We start from the raw sequence: 13,457 nt of genomic DNA, 5'->3' as shown, positions 1-13,457 counted from the left end.
GTCGCGTTAGCTTGAAACCACAATTTGATTGAGGCCCTCCTTTCCGTGAGAGCCGAGAATAAGGTCTTGACTACATATACAAGAAGCTGTCTCCCCTACCCTCATCCGGAAAGCTAGCTGCCTATCATTCTCTATACCATTCTTCTACATCATTTGGTTGTGACGGCACTGGTGGCCTCGACCTTTCCATTCATTATCATAGTCTATCTTTGCATTCACTCGTTGATTGATTACTTACTTACTCACCATGCACGTCCTCAGCACTCTTGCTATCCTTCCTTCTGTTGCTCTCGGAGCCGTTCTACCTGCTGCTCTCCAAAGTGCCGCCAAAGTCGCCAAGCGGGATTCCTGGGGTGGCAGTGTCTCGTTGGGTCCAACCACGTCCGACATTATCAACGCCGTCACCACCATCATTCCGGGAGCTGCTCCCTCGACCCAGAATGGCGAACTGTTCCTCTGGCCTGGAATGAGCAACGGGACTGGCGACCTCATCCAGACCACGCTCGAAAGTTGGCCTAGCAACTCCTGGTGCGGTGCCACCACCGGCCAGTGGTGTGTCCGAGCCAGTATCTTCGGCTCGTTCGGTCAGTTGGATGGCACTGGCTCGCCCGTCAGTGCCAACGACCACGTCCGTATCGAGTACAACCTCGCTGCTGATGGCGAGACCTGGACACAGAATGTCACCAATGCTCTGACTGGTGCTGCTCTGTCCAGCTACTCTTACGCTGCTGGGCCCTACATGACTGGGTAAGTTGGCCACAATGGCAGTGATTTGTACACGAGTAAATAGACTAACGCTCTTTGCTACCCTTGTCAGATATGGCACCGGGACCGAATGCGACAGCGACTGCACCGGCACCGTGGCAGCCCAGCTGTATCTCAACACCACCATCACCCTGCGCGAGGCCGACACCAGTTTCGGCGACACCATTGCAACCGCCGCGGGCGCCACATACACCGGACTGACCTCGAGTGAAGGCGGCAAGGTCTGGAGCATCGCCACCATCAGCATTCCCGCCATGGGCTCGGAGACTGCCGTCGCTTCGTCCACCGCGTCGGTCGCTACCCACGCGACCCCTACTCCTTCAATCGCAGTCAGCAGCTCTGCGGATGAGGCCACCGGCTCAGCTGCTGCCTCAGTTTCTCAAGGATCCGGCCCTGTGCCGTCCTTTGCTGCTTCAGCCGCCGGGTCTGGTGCTGCTGCCGCGCCGTCCAGCTCGAACCCTGGATTCAAGTCCGGTGGGAGCTCTGGATTTGGCTCTGCGCCGTTCCCGTCCGGGGTCGCCCCGGGATCGCAATCGAATTCCCAGTCTGGTGGTCAATCGACCTCTGGAGCTGGCTCTGGATCCGCTACTGGTGATGACAATGAGCCTTGCCCTGAGCAGTAATTTGGGGATCCTGGAGGACGTTATCTTGCCCGTTCCAGTGGAAAGTGCGCTTTGGGGAGACTTTAGTCCAATATAAGTTATTCTTAATAATTGATGATGGTACATTCGGTTTCGCCAACTGTGGGTAAAATTACCTCAGGTAGATGATGGGCCCCATTTGAAGTTTTAGCATATCCACATAGGGCTGGACAATTAAACTAATGCGTCTATCTTGGCAAGAGATGCCTGGCTACTTAGGCAGGTTAAGTTGTTAATCAGAGTTGCCTGGGAAAGCTTGCCATGACCTTACATCTCAGATGCACTCTGGCAATAATAATAATTCAAATTCCACGGTCGATGTCATTCCTGTTAGTAATCTACTTCTCTGATTATTGGCCTCCTGCATCATATGACGAGGCACAGATTAGCCTGCCAGTCTCCAGACACCAAGAGATATTTTTAGCTCAGGGTCATAGTCGGTATCAACTCTAATATTTGAAGGGGACCCAATGCTAGTTACCTCAGAATACACCATTAGTCACGGCCATTTACGGCCGAAACCCTGAAAAGGCAGCCCCGAAGACCATGAATTGACGATATTAAGGGGGTGGAGCGCACGCAGCAAGAGCCGGTCGATATGCTTAATTTGCCTTAGCGGGTGCGGGCCAGAGGATGCCCGGGCCCAACGGTGTCGTTTCACGTAAAGTGGATTTCCGACGATCGTCCGGCCGTTGAGCAACTTTGAGTAATCCGGTGGGCCACGATCAACCAGCACACAATAGCCAGTTGAGCGTGTTCGCTGCACCGGCCAGTACCAAGCAGTGCACCTCGATCGCCCATCCCGAACGACGCGTGGTTCCCTATGGGAATCGGCCCTATCACAACGGTTCAGTGCAAATCCCACTCCAACTTTGTTTCCGCCCTGGGGCTTATCTGGCCCCGAATATATCACTTGTCGGCTTGGCTATCACGGCGTGTCTGTGCGATGATCGTGGTCTCTGCACCCAGCAAATCCTTTTTTATCTTCCGTTGCCCTTGCGTGAATACGCCACCTTTTTATTCTAATATCTTTTTTTTCTTCTCTGCTATGACTTCCTGCGGAGATGAGTGCCGGAGGGTCCCCGCACCATGGAACCGGTGGAAATAGCACCACCATTGGCCCGCGGCCGAAGCCAACTTCTTCGGTCAATTTTGGCCCAGAGCTGCTGATTGCTGTTTGGACGATGAGTGCCTTGTCTTTTGTAGTTGTGGCCTTGCGCTCCGTCGGCAATGCCAAGTTTGGCAACATTCAGATCAGTGATATGGTCACTCTGTTAGCACTGGTCAGTGCATGGACATGCTTTCCTCCGATCTCACTAACATTCAGCCAATTAAATAGACCCTCTTGGTCATTGCCGCAGTGCTGTCGAATGTCGCGGTAGACTATGGGTACGGAAAGACCGCCAGCTCGCTGGAGCTGCATCACGCGATGATCTCGCTCAAATATTCCACCGTCAGTCAGGCCGTGGTTACGCTGGCTGCCACGACCGGCCGTCTGGCATTCATCATCTATCTCATCGAGCTGCTGGCAGCGCGGAGATTGCACCGGATTATTCTATGGACCCTAGTGCCCTTGCAGGTGATTGTTAACGTCATCAGCGTGTTCTTGCTATTTTTCCAATGTTCCACACATATGGAAGAATTGTTCAACCCGAGCCAAAGCTCGAATTGCATGTCGCTGAAGGTTCAGATCGACTATGCTTATTTTCAGGGTGGTAGGCTCTCTTTTTACTGCGGTCTCATTGACATACCTTTTTCTAACTGACTTCTACAGCATTCAACTCCGCGTGTGATCTCCTTCTCGCCGCTTTTCCGATCTACATCTTCTGGCGATTCAACTGGAATGTCAGGGTCAAGTTTGTTCTAGTGTCCCTTCTGAGTTTGGGAGTAGTGTAAGTAGCACGCCAACCATCTGTTCTCCGCACCACAAGAAACATTGACTGATGAACACCTACAGAGCCATGGCGGCCTCACTCGTCAAAACCATCGAATACCCGACCATCATGACCTCCACCAACCCTCGCACCAACCGCGTCACTCTGCTACGGTGGATGTTCATCGAAGCAGGCGTCGTGCTCATCACCGCATCCATCCCCTGTCTCCGGCCCCTCATTGTCCACTGGATCAAGAAGTTCATCAAACGAGCACCAACGCGACACAGGAAGATGGGCAACGCCGAAGGTACGCAGAGCACGACGCTCAACGTCAGCCAAATGACGCAGGATTGGAAGAAACGATGGATCATGCCGTATATGCAACAGACTCAGTCCGGGGAGGACTTGGAACAACATATTCTGGCTAGTATCTCGACACATATCTTTGCCGGGGATCGGGAGTTCCTCGATCGACATATCCCGGGCATTGTGAAGAAGGTGGAGGTCACTGTGGTGGCGGATGAGATTCCGTTGACGGAGGTGGAGGAACATACCTGACTTTTTCATGATTGCATGTATATAATGGTTGAGTGGTTATTCTATGTTTACTTTGCTGGTTATGGTGAGTTTGTAGATCTGTACACCATACTATCCTTTGGCTTTCTTTTTCGCACTTACGACGAACAAGATATAAGCTGCACTCTGCCCAAGTTTAACCAGGATGGATGTGATGGGATGTGACCAATCGCTTGGCATGGCTCCGTCTCGCGGCCACTAGCGGCTGCTAGCGACACCGGGTAATTTGATATTTACCACATAGCAGAGACTACGACTGTTCATCACTATTGTAGGACCCGCGCCTTAAATGGGGAGATACCTGCTTGGCTATAGATTATACGCATCACAATAGAAGGAACGGGAAATATATCTATTACATACCTTAGGCTGTCTAGATGTATACTGGTCTAACCTTCTCAAAGGTTATCTCGTAGCCACTAAAGGAAAGCCTCATAGTATGTGTGATAATTAATCTATTTTATAACAGGCTGTGAATATTGAGAAATTCCCTTGGCAATACATCTAAGCAATCTCATTTCAATCCCAATCTAACCTCATTTTAAGCTCATTTCAACCTTATCTTGATCTTATTTCACTCTCAATTCAGTCTCAATTCAGGATCATCTTGTACTTCTCACTCACCATCAATCGAAATAATGTTTCCACACCCGCTGGACTAAGATTCTTGATGCGTAGCGATTATATATACTCATTGAATATAAGACACTGCATCTATTCATGTTATAACAGCCACTGGGGCTGATAGAATTCGGTTCTCCATTGTCGATCTGATGGCCACTGTTAGCTGCCGTCGGATCCCACGCGGACTGGCACCGACACGGCGTCCTGCAGGCTCACAGAATCCACCTTACGTTGGGACATTCGACCCTCGCAGTGTGTTATGGTCTTCTGACCAGTGCAGGTATCTAAATTCGCCCTTTAGCCGTAAACGAGATACCAATGGAAGATATAACTACCCCATTGTCACCATCCGAATCTGCCGTCACAGACCCCGAAGCAACCCACGATCGGATATCACAACAGCCATATCACCCAAAAAAGTACCTACTACGCCCTCAACATGACGACAGCCCCCGCATCAACCAGCGCCACTGGGCCCCAAATTCTCAAAGACCCAGTCGTCTCAGTCCAGCCAACAAGCCACACTCGTCCACCAAGCACCCGCACAACGTACACCCTCAACACGGGCGCCAAAATTCCCGCTCTCGGGATCGGCACCTTCCAAGACCCCGACTCCCAGGAAGACACCGTCTGCCGAGTCCTGCAGCATGGCATGCGTCTCATTGACACAGCACGAGTCTACGGCGTAGAACAGCAAGTCGGCAAGGGAATCAAAAAGAGCGGCATACCCCGCGAAGAAATCTTTCTTGGCACGAAGCTCTGGTGTAACGATTACCATCCCGATGATGTGGAGCGCGCGGTGGATGATTCCCTGCGCGATTTAGATACGCCCTATGTTGATTTGTTGTTGATGCACTATCCGTGCACGTTCAAGCGGGGTGAAGATCGGTTTCCCCGAGATGCGGAGGGCAGGATGATACATGGGGAGACCACGTTTGTGGATACGTGGAGGGCCATGGAGAAGGTAGTCAAGACGGGGAAGGTGAAAGCCATCGGGGTGTCGAACTTCAGTAAGGGTGAGATTGAGACGTTGCTTAGGGAGACCTCTACTGTGAGTCACTCACTCCCTTTTCTTTGCACGTTATCTAATTACTGGACTGAACCTGATGACTGCAGGTCCCCGCCGTGCATCAGATGGAAGTCCACCCCTACCTCCAGCAAAAGGACTTCAATAAATGGCTTCGCGAGAAGGGGATCCACGTCATCCAGTTCAGCCCGCTCGGAAACATGAACGATTTCTACCGCCAGACGGGATGGTCGAAAGACATTGCGCACATGATGCGGGTGATTGATCAGCCCCTTCTCAAAGAGATTGGCCAGAAATACGGCAAAAGTCCGGTGCAAGTGGTGCTTGCATGGGGTATCAACAGTGGTCGCTCGGTGATTCCAAAGACTGTGATTGATTGGCAGATTGAGGAGAACTTGGCTGCAGACTTTGAGTTGGATGCGGAGGACATGGCTCGGATTGCTACGTTGGATGTGAAGGCGCGGTTCAATGACCCTAGCTTTGATTATGAGTGGCGGTTGTATAGCGATTTGGAGGGGATTGATGGGACTGTGAAGGGGAGGACACACTAGGAGCTGGTCATTGCGATTACAACCAATCTGGAAATGATGGATGGAAGGCTGCTGTGTAGTCCGAACTGTGGCGCAGACTTACATCTAACACTTTACCTAAGCTAGTTACTTGCTTTGGCGTCAAGCGATTGTTATTGTCTACAAAATATTGAGCTTCTTGCATGAGCTCCATGGGTATACTCCGTAGGCTCCAGATTCGAACTTTGCATTATACTTAGTGTTTGCAACTACGCGCACAGTACACCATCTAACGCCTCCGTTTCTCGCCGAAGCCCCCGAGTCGAGCATCAGTCCAGAGCAAGCTGGATATGCCGCCGATCTATCAGTCCTAAGGAGCTATACCCCGTGGCAGCATATATGACTTGAAATAGTAGAGAAACTATTGGTAAAGTAAATGAACAAATTGAATTGGGATCTATAAAGCAAGTATTTGCTACCAACGTCCGCACTCAACAAACTATCCAAGCTAGTCAGCCACATCCACCAAGTCAGTAAGGTAAATGAACACTTACTTCCAATGACCCCATTCACCGGTATATCAATCGAAGTCGTATAGCTAGCAGCATCACTCAGCAGATACACATAAGCACCTCCAAGCTCCTGCACCTCCGCCAACCGGGGAAACCCTCCATAGTACTTGAGTTGCTGCTCCCAGTCGGGCTGCTGGGGCACCCAATATGTCATGGCAGTTTTCACCAGCCCTGGCGAGACGCTATTCACTCGGATTCCATACTGAGCCCATTCCATGGCCAGCGTGTGAGTCATGTTTCGCACCCCGGCTTTGGAAGCGCCATAAGGAGTGGATGGGACGCGCTAACACATTGTAAGCTATCATTCTATCTCACACAAATCAACGACAACAAACCTTATTCGGCCGGTACGACGCCATCGACGCGGTGAAAACTATTGACCCCTTGATACCCAGCTTGATGAAAGCACGCGCCGCAGCACGAGCGCTATAGAATGCTCCGAACAGGTTGACATTGAAGAGGGTCTCGATCTCCTCCTTGGTGAAGTCCAAAGCAGCTTTGTGGTGGGTGCGACCGGCGTTGACGACCATGCCGTGCAGCGCACCAGCTTCTTCGATGATCTTGTCGATTGCTGCGGTGATAGTGGCTTCCTCTGTGACATTCGCGTTAATGGCGCTGAGTTGCCCTGGATAGCGCTTTTCCAGAGCGGCAAAGTCCTCCCCTGTCTCCCCGATGTCGATCGAGTAGACTTTGGCGGCACCGTTGGTGAGACAGCATTCCGCGATACCGAGGCCGATTCCACGATTGGCTCCAGTAACTGGACACACGTTAGAGAGATTCTCACAGCTTTGTCAGTTTGGTGTACATACTAGCGATAACTTTGCCTCCGAGGCTGACCTGGGTCTGGGGAGGGTTGGCCTGTGGTGCTTCTTTTGTGTCTGCAGATGTCATTGTGATGATAGTACTAGAAAAGGATACGATATAGATAGTTTGCTTCAAGTATGATACTATTACATTGTAGAAGGTCACTACATGTCACTATATAAGATGTCTTGATCATCTGGTGATATTCAATCCCTCGAGTCGGGGATGCCCCGAGACGCGGAGAGGCGGGGATGCGGGGGGATGAATGCCTCGAGACGGGACATCGATTGCATTTTCCACACGTTGAAAAGCTGCTACAGTCAGTAAATTGGCCGGACATAATGTTCTTTTTTCTGGCGGCCCATCTGGATAAATCTCTGCAATGGCTCTACCAGCTTGCAATCTGCTCAAGGGCAAAACAGCCGCCATCACCGGCGGCACGACGGGAATCGGCCGCGCGATCGTATTGGCCTACATCACTCAGGGCTGCAATGTCGCGGTCAACCACCTGGGCCTCCCACAAGATGAGGTGCATCGGCACAGTCTGCTCAACGAAGTCAAATCGATTCAGCAAAGCGGCATTGCCGCTGGCCAGATCCTTGAGATTCCTGGAGATGTCACCGTCCCCGAGACCAGCATAGATCTTATCAAGGAAGCTGTATCTCAATGGGGCAAGCTGGATATTTTCGTCGCCAATGCCGGCGTATTCAAGCAAGCTGAATTCCTCCAGTCAGCCTATATCCCAACGGTGAACAATAGAAGAATACCGGCTAACACACCCAGGATCGAGTCATCTCTGCTCGATCATAGCATCGACGTCAACATTAAAGGCTGCTTCTACTCCTGCCAAGCAGCCGCGCGCCAGATGGTCAAGCAGGGCCATGGCGGCTCTATCATTGGTATCTCCTCCGTCAGCGCGCTGGTTGGTGGAGGCCTCCAGACTCACTATACGCCCACCAAGGCTGCTGTGCTTTCCATGATGCAGTCCATGGCCATTTCACTGGGCAAGGATCGGATTAGATGCAATGCTCTGATGCCGGGGACTATTGCCACGCAGTTAGCTGATCATGATATGAAGAACCCTACTAAGAAGGCTGCACTCGAGGCGCGCATTCCTCTGGGGCGCATTGGGAACCCGGACGATATGGCTGGCCCAGCGGTGTTCCTGGCTTGTGAGGAGATGAGTCGATACGTGAATGCTACGGGATTATTGGCGGATGGTGGGATGTTTAGTAATTTGCAATAGATAGGTCTGAAAATAACTTTGATGTCAATGGGAAAGGGATTAAATAGGATACTACATTGTACGTGCTCTTAACCATGTTGTGCACAAAGCCACATGTGGAAAGTTGTTGGAAGGCTACGGAACACCGTCACTTATGCCGTATATGGTGACAAGATAAAAAGGTGTATTGTCTAGACACAATGACTCCACTCTAAAACCCTCTATATATGATAGTCCCCCTGGGTTCTTCTCATGCCTTTCCCGCAGACCCGCAAATCTCCATCCACTTCGCTGTCAAATCTGCCACTTTCTGAATTCCCTCCTCAATCAGCTGAGTGTGTGGTATCTTCCCCACGTTCTCTCGAAGGTGATCATAGTAGTCGTCCAGCACAAGTCGATTCACATTGATCTTGGCCACTCCAGCGGCGACACAGCGCTGTATCAGCTCAGGCGCGAACCCATTCGTGCCATGAATCGCGAGAGATACCCTTCCATCGACCTGATTTCGTATCTTCTCAAACCTGCCACACTACATTAGCGGGATTATTTCAGCAACTGTCACGAGATAATCAGCCAACTCACCGGTCAAAATCCAATTGCGGGCCCTGAGGACCGTATTCCCCGTGCACATTCCCAATAGCCGGAGCAAGCACATCCACACCTGTGTCGATAAACTCATCTACCTCTTCTGCAGTGGTCATGCAGGCCTCCAACCCTGCGGTATCCATGACTCCATCTTCCCCTCCTTCAATACGACCCGGCTCGGCTTCCGTGACCTTCTGGCGCTCATTGCAGTATCGTACCAGCTCGCGAGTCTTACGCAGATTAACCTCCTTCTCATGGTGAGACATGTCTACCATGATACTGTCAAAAGGCATATCCGCCGCCTGCTTGATGATATCTTCCGATTGTGCATGGTCGAGGTGGAGGCTGATGGGTACGGTCGCGCGACTGACCGCGTCCGCAGCAGTCCGCACGATCAACCCGTCCGTTGCTTTTATCGCCCAGGGGAAGAATTGTATAATCAGAGGCGAGCGCGCTGTTTCGGCGGCTCGGATGAATCCCAGAATCTGCTCGAGGTTGTAGGCGATGACGGCGATGACGCCGTACCCGCCGGCGTGGGCGTCGCGCAGAATGCGCCTGTGGCGGTTCTCTTCTTTCCAAGACATCGTTTCGAGGGGAGATGATTAGTATACCATGGGTGGTTGTCTGATTTGTCTGATCGACGTTCTTATACTCGTCGGGAAAGGGCACCAGCAGTGGGGTGGAGCTGACCTCGAGACGAGGTCCGGAGTTATCCCGATTTCCCCAGTTTCTCTTCAGTTTCCCCATCTTATCCTCTCCACTTATCTACTCAATGAGTACTGACAGGTTGTTCGTTACTCTCACCATCTATACAGTATAGTACTACTAACCTCATCATGACCAAAGACGAGATAATAGGATTCCAATCCCACCACAAAGACTTCGAAGCCATCACCGGCCCGACACCTTCAATCGAACTACTCGCCGAACATCGCGAGTACCCCTTCGCACACGAAGCCGGAATCTACATCCCTGAGACAAACCACCTCTTCATCACCAGCAACCGATGCCGGGAGCCAAATGGCAACAAAAGCGAGCAGAAAGTCTACATCACCCGCGTTGACCTAAATACCAACCCCATCACCTACGAGGAAATCCCCACCGACATTCCTTTAGGAAATGGCGGCATCAACTACGGCAAAGACCACATTCTGATCTGCGGGCAAGGATCCATGACCCAGCCCAGTGGACTATATCGCATGTCCATCATTGCTCCGTACACAACAGAACTCCTCAAGGGGGACTTCTTCGGCCGGCCCTTCAACTCGGTTAATGACGTGGTGGTGCACTCCGATGGATCCATCTGGTTCACTGATCCCATCTATGGCTACCGGTTTGAATCCCGTCCGACGCCGTGTCTACCATGTCAAGTGTATCGATGGTGTCCGCGGGAAGGGACGATTCGGGCTATGGCGGATGGGTTTGGGATGCCGAATGGGATTTGTTTCTCCCCGGATGAAAAGACGGTTTATATTACGGATACTGATCGGTTGCATGGCGAGGGTGAGGTGTTTGATGATCGGGTATCCTCAATGTATGCCATGTCTTTGACCCTCATTCATTGTTCAGTTGGATGTCTACTGATCACGGTGTAGTTATGCCTTCGATGTATCCATGATCCATGGACAGCCGTTCCTCACCAACCGTCGGCTCTTCGCCATGGCTGACCACGGAATCCCCGATGGGATCAAATGCGACCTCAACGGAAATGTGTACAGTGGATGTGGGGATGGTATCCATGTGTGGTCACCTGGAGGAGTCCTCCTCGGTCGCATCCTCATCGATGGCGGAGTGGCCAATTTCTGCTTCGGCAGGAATGGAGAGATCTTTGCGCTCAATGAGCACCGCTTATGGAGAGTTCAGCTCGGGGCTGGAGTCAAGGGGGCACTCCTTGGTCTGTAGATTACTCTATGTTGTAGCCGAACATGTTGAAGGATTTACCAAGTAGGCGAAAAGGAATTCTCTCTTCTGCCTTCTTGCTCGACACTCGAAGGTAACCAACACGCGTTACGAGGCAGCAGCAGACGGAATAAACGTTTTCCCATCAGTACCAGTAGCTTGGGAGTCTTGCCTCTCCCAGAGCTCTTGTAACTCGACCCCTAACGATCGAACCGGCCAGCCAGCTCTTGCTCGACAGGAGTCTAGCAACTCCAGGATGTCTTCCCGAGCACGTTTCTCTTGAGTGAATATGCCTGCTGCGATCTGTAAGCCTCATAACAAGACACTAGCCGTTATTACATACCGATGAAAACAGCCTGAGATGACATCAAGCTAGACGCGTTATCCTTCAACGTCATCGCAATCCCACAGATATCCTCCACGTAGTACTTTATGGCACTCTGGCGTTCAAGGTACTGCTCCAGTCCTCCCATGCTGGGCTCGTGCACCAGTAAGAGAATGCACGACGCGCTGAAGAACTGAACCGCCAGTCCTAGATAAGAATCCCGTCAATTCACCTGGTTTACACACGCTTGAAGCCGACTAACATACCAAACGCAGCAGGGCGAATCCAAACTGGTCGAAAGTACGATGAATGCTCACGCGCACCGAGCGGCAACGGCGAGAACTCCACAGTCCGGTGCTGTCGCCAGTCCTCAAGCATAGCACGAAGCCGGTTCGCATCATCAATTCGACGCCGTCGATTCTCCTCAGTCGTAGTCTCCGCACAATAACTAATCACCTTCGCGGTGATATAAATCGCACGCATAGCCAGCTCGTGCGGCAAAAGCGCAGATAACGGTTTCTGCGGAACCCAAAACGTCAATGTTTTGCGTTTCTCGCGGAATGCGGCCCAGATGTCCTGGCAGAGCCAGGCCCACCAAACGGCGGAGTGTAAGCCACCGGATTCACCGTGGATAATTTGAGATCTTTGGATCAGAAACACTCCTTCCAGATGCCGTTCCCAGTCGTTCGTGGAGTTGTCGAGCATTTCGTAAGCGGAGATAATCAGTGCGGTTGCAAGGAGCTCGAGACTAGTTTTATAGCTTGAGAATCGCATGGCTCGCTGGACATAATGCAGCGTTTGGTAGTAGTATTGCAGAGCTGCGGCTTCTTTGTTCGGCATGTTTTCTTGATCCAGGCGAGGATTTAGTGCTAAGTGTCGGAATGCCAGGGCGAGTATCGCATTCATGAGTCCGGCATTATGTATCTGGATAATCCATCAGCTCGCGAGTACGTAGACCTTCATCGAAGGGCAGAAAAAGGCTTACTGCAAGATGTGCAACAAACGTGGAAAATTGGCTGGTGGGATCGAATAGATCTAGCTGTCAAAGGCATTAGGCCATCATGTGCAACTTTCAGAGTAAAGATATATGCTTACCCATGGGCTTACTTGATTGATGAAGTGTTCAAACAAAGATTGCTCGGTAGGCAGGAGCTCTATTGCCTCCCGTGACTGCCAGATTATTTCCTCATCTACCGTACTACCTTCTTGGTGACCAGTTGCGCCATTGTTCGCGCCGGAGTCAAGGGTACTGTCAAGCACCTGAGTCGCATATTGTAGTGAGTAGGGCTGACCATTGATTCCTAAGGGGTCCACTGGGAGGCTTTGATTGTCGTATGAGCTAGGTACAGTCGGCAGCTGTGGGCTGTCCCTCGCAGCATCATTCGCTAACAACCCAAACCATCGCACTGCGGCAAAAGAAGCATTCGAGGGAGATAGATAATTATGCTGAAAGGCGATGGGGCTCTGACCGGTAAGCAACTCAACCCCCGTTAGATGATCCCGTACCGCCGAGGGAGGCGGGTTGGTGTCTGCATCTGAACAGCTCCAGGGCACGCCTGGTGGCTCATGTTGCTCGTAGGAGGCCGGATCTGGAGTGGGATTATTGAAGGTATGAACGCTGGTCTGTTCCGGGGTTGCTGTTGGCTCTTGATCTGGCGTTGGGGCAACATCGGCAATGGCCCGGTTGGATGCCGGGCTGTTATTACTACGACGAACTGACGCCGAATACTCACAAGTCTTGTCCTTTTTGACACAAGGGCCACAGATAGGTTTGACTTCATCACACTTCAAGTGTCGCTTACGACAAGTTATGCTGCGATCACTATGTTAAGCCATGTACCGCCCCTTGGTCAGGCACTACTCACCATCCATTCTTGGTTCGCAGCCCGCGGCCGCGGGACTTGCGTATGCGTGGCCGCCTATAGGGCAATAGAGAAGCCATGTTGGGAATACCATAATGCCATGCGTCACGAAGACCATCGGGACCATGAGCTGGATTCATTTTCACTCATGTAGAGAAACTCGTCCCCG

The 13,457-nt window shown here is 51.5% G+C and overlaps 8 protein-coding genes across 8 annotated transcripts; 5 read left to right on the top strand and 3 right to left on the bottom strand.

The window, feature by feature from the left end:
• Positions 1 to 129: 129 nt before the first annotated feature.
• Positions 130 to 1,724, top strand: ASPBRDRAFT_189007 (uncharacterized protein). Its single transcript, XM_067620146.1, has 2 exons — positions 130 to 747; positions 818 to 1,724. Exons 1-2 carry the CDS (start codon positions 248 to 250, stop codon positions 1,386 to 1,388), a joined length of 1,071 nt encoding a protein of 356 aa, XP_067473488.1. The 5' UTR covers positions 130 to 247; the 3' UTR covers positions 1,389 to 1,724.
• A 746-nt stretch (positions 1,725 to 2,470) lies between these two features.
• Positions 2,471 to 3,881, top strand: ASPBRDRAFT_189004 (uncharacterized protein; the record flags this gene model as incomplete). The annotated part of the gene is made up of 4 exons (XM_067620145.1): positions 2,471 to 2,689; positions 2,746 to 3,121; positions 3,181 to 3,298; positions 3,364 to 3,881. 4 exons carry the CDS (start codon positions 2,471 to 2,473, stop codon positions 3,836 to 3,838), a joined length of 1,188 nt encoding a protein of 395 aa, XP_067473487.1. The 3' UTR covers positions 3,839 to 3,881.
• A 967-nt stretch (positions 3,882 to 4,848) lies between these two features.
• ASPBRDRAFT_49134 (aldo/keto reductase) lies at positions 4,849 to 6,221 on the top strand. The gene is made up of 2 exons (XM_067626257.1): positions 4,849 to 5,531; positions 5,597 to 6,221. Exons 1-2 carry the CDS (start codon positions 4,920 to 4,922, stop codon positions 6,056 to 6,058), a joined length of 1,074 nt encoding a protein of 357 aa, XP_067473486.1. The 5' UTR covers positions 4,849 to 4,919; the 3' UTR covers positions 6,059 to 6,221.
• A 184-nt stretch (positions 6,222 to 6,405) lies between these two features.
• On the bottom strand, positions 6,406 to 7,532 carry ASPBRDRAFT_163958 (uncharacterized protein). The gene is made up of 4 exons (XM_067619520.1): positions 7,398 to 7,532; positions 6,924 to 7,345; positions 6,571 to 6,871; positions 6,406 to 6,515 (listed from the first exon to the last, which is right to left on the bottom strand). The coding sequence occupies exons 1-4, from the start codon at positions 7,477 to 7,479 to the stop codon at positions 6,508 to 6,510; spliced, it is 813 nt and encodes a 270-aa protein (XP_067473485.1). The 5' UTR covers positions 7,480 to 7,532; the 3' UTR covers positions 6,406 to 6,507.
• A 242-nt stretch (positions 7,533 to 7,774) lies between these two features.
• ASPBRDRAFT_188997 (SDR family NAD(P)-dependent oxidoreductase) lies at positions 7,775 to 8,775 on the top strand (the record flags this gene model as incomplete). The annotated part of the gene is made up of 2 exons (XM_067620144.1): positions 7,775 to 8,121; positions 8,176 to 8,775. The coding sequence occupies 2 exons, from the start codon at positions 7,775 to 7,777 to the stop codon at positions 8,636 to 8,638; spliced, it is 810 nt and encodes a 269-aa protein (XP_067473484.1). The 3' UTR covers positions 8,639 to 8,775.
• Positions 8,776 to 8,821: 46 nt separating this feature from the next.
• On the bottom strand, positions 8,822 to 9,786 carry ASPBRDRAFT_188992 (class II fructose-bisphosphate aldolase; the record flags this gene model as incomplete). Its single annotated transcript, XM_067620143.1, has 2 exons — positions 8,822 to 9,138; positions 9,200 to 9,786. The coding sequence occupies 2 exons, from the start codon at positions 9,784 to 9,786 to the stop codon at positions 8,868 to 8,870; spliced, it is 858 nt and encodes a 285-aa protein (XP_067473483.1). The 3' UTR covers positions 8,822 to 8,867.
• Positions 9,787 to 9,982: 196 nt separating this feature from the next.
• ASPBRDRAFT_188989 (SMP-30/gluconolactonase/LRE family protein) lies at positions 9,983 to 11,242 on the top strand. Its single transcript, XM_067620142.1, has 2 exons — positions 9,983 to 10,745; positions 10,798 to 11,242. The coding sequence occupies exons 1-2, from the start codon at positions 10,039 to 10,041 to the stop codon at positions 11,102 to 11,104; spliced, it is 1,014 nt and encodes a 337-aa protein (XP_067473482.1). The 5' UTR covers positions 9,983 to 10,038; the 3' UTR covers positions 11,105 to 11,242.
• On the bottom strand, positions 11,210 to 13,428 carry ASPBRDRAFT_59903 (Zn(II)2Cys6 transcription factor; the record flags this gene model as incomplete). The annotated part of the gene is made up of 6 exons (XM_067628136.1): positions 11,210 to 11,394; positions 11,445 to 11,633; positions 11,693 to 12,350; positions 12,412 to 12,465; positions 12,534 to 13,239; positions 13,292 to 13,428. 6 exons carry the CDS (start codon positions 13,426 to 13,428, stop codon positions 11,210 to 11,212), a joined length of 1,929 nt encoding a protein of 642 aa, XP_067473481.1.
• Between the last annotated feature and the right edge of the window lie 29 nt (positions 13,429 to 13,457).

The sequence above is a fragment of the Aspergillus brasiliensis genome (assembly GCF_001889945.1).
Source record: "Aspergillus brasiliensis CBS 101740 unplaced genomic scaffold ASPBRscaffold_22, whole genome shotgun sequence".
Taxonomy (NCBI): Eukaryota; Fungi; Ascomycota; class Eurotiomycetes; order Eurotiales; family Aspergillaceae; genus Aspergillus; species Aspergillus brasiliensis.
This window is presented reverse-complemented; position numbering and strand designations above follow the sequence as displayed.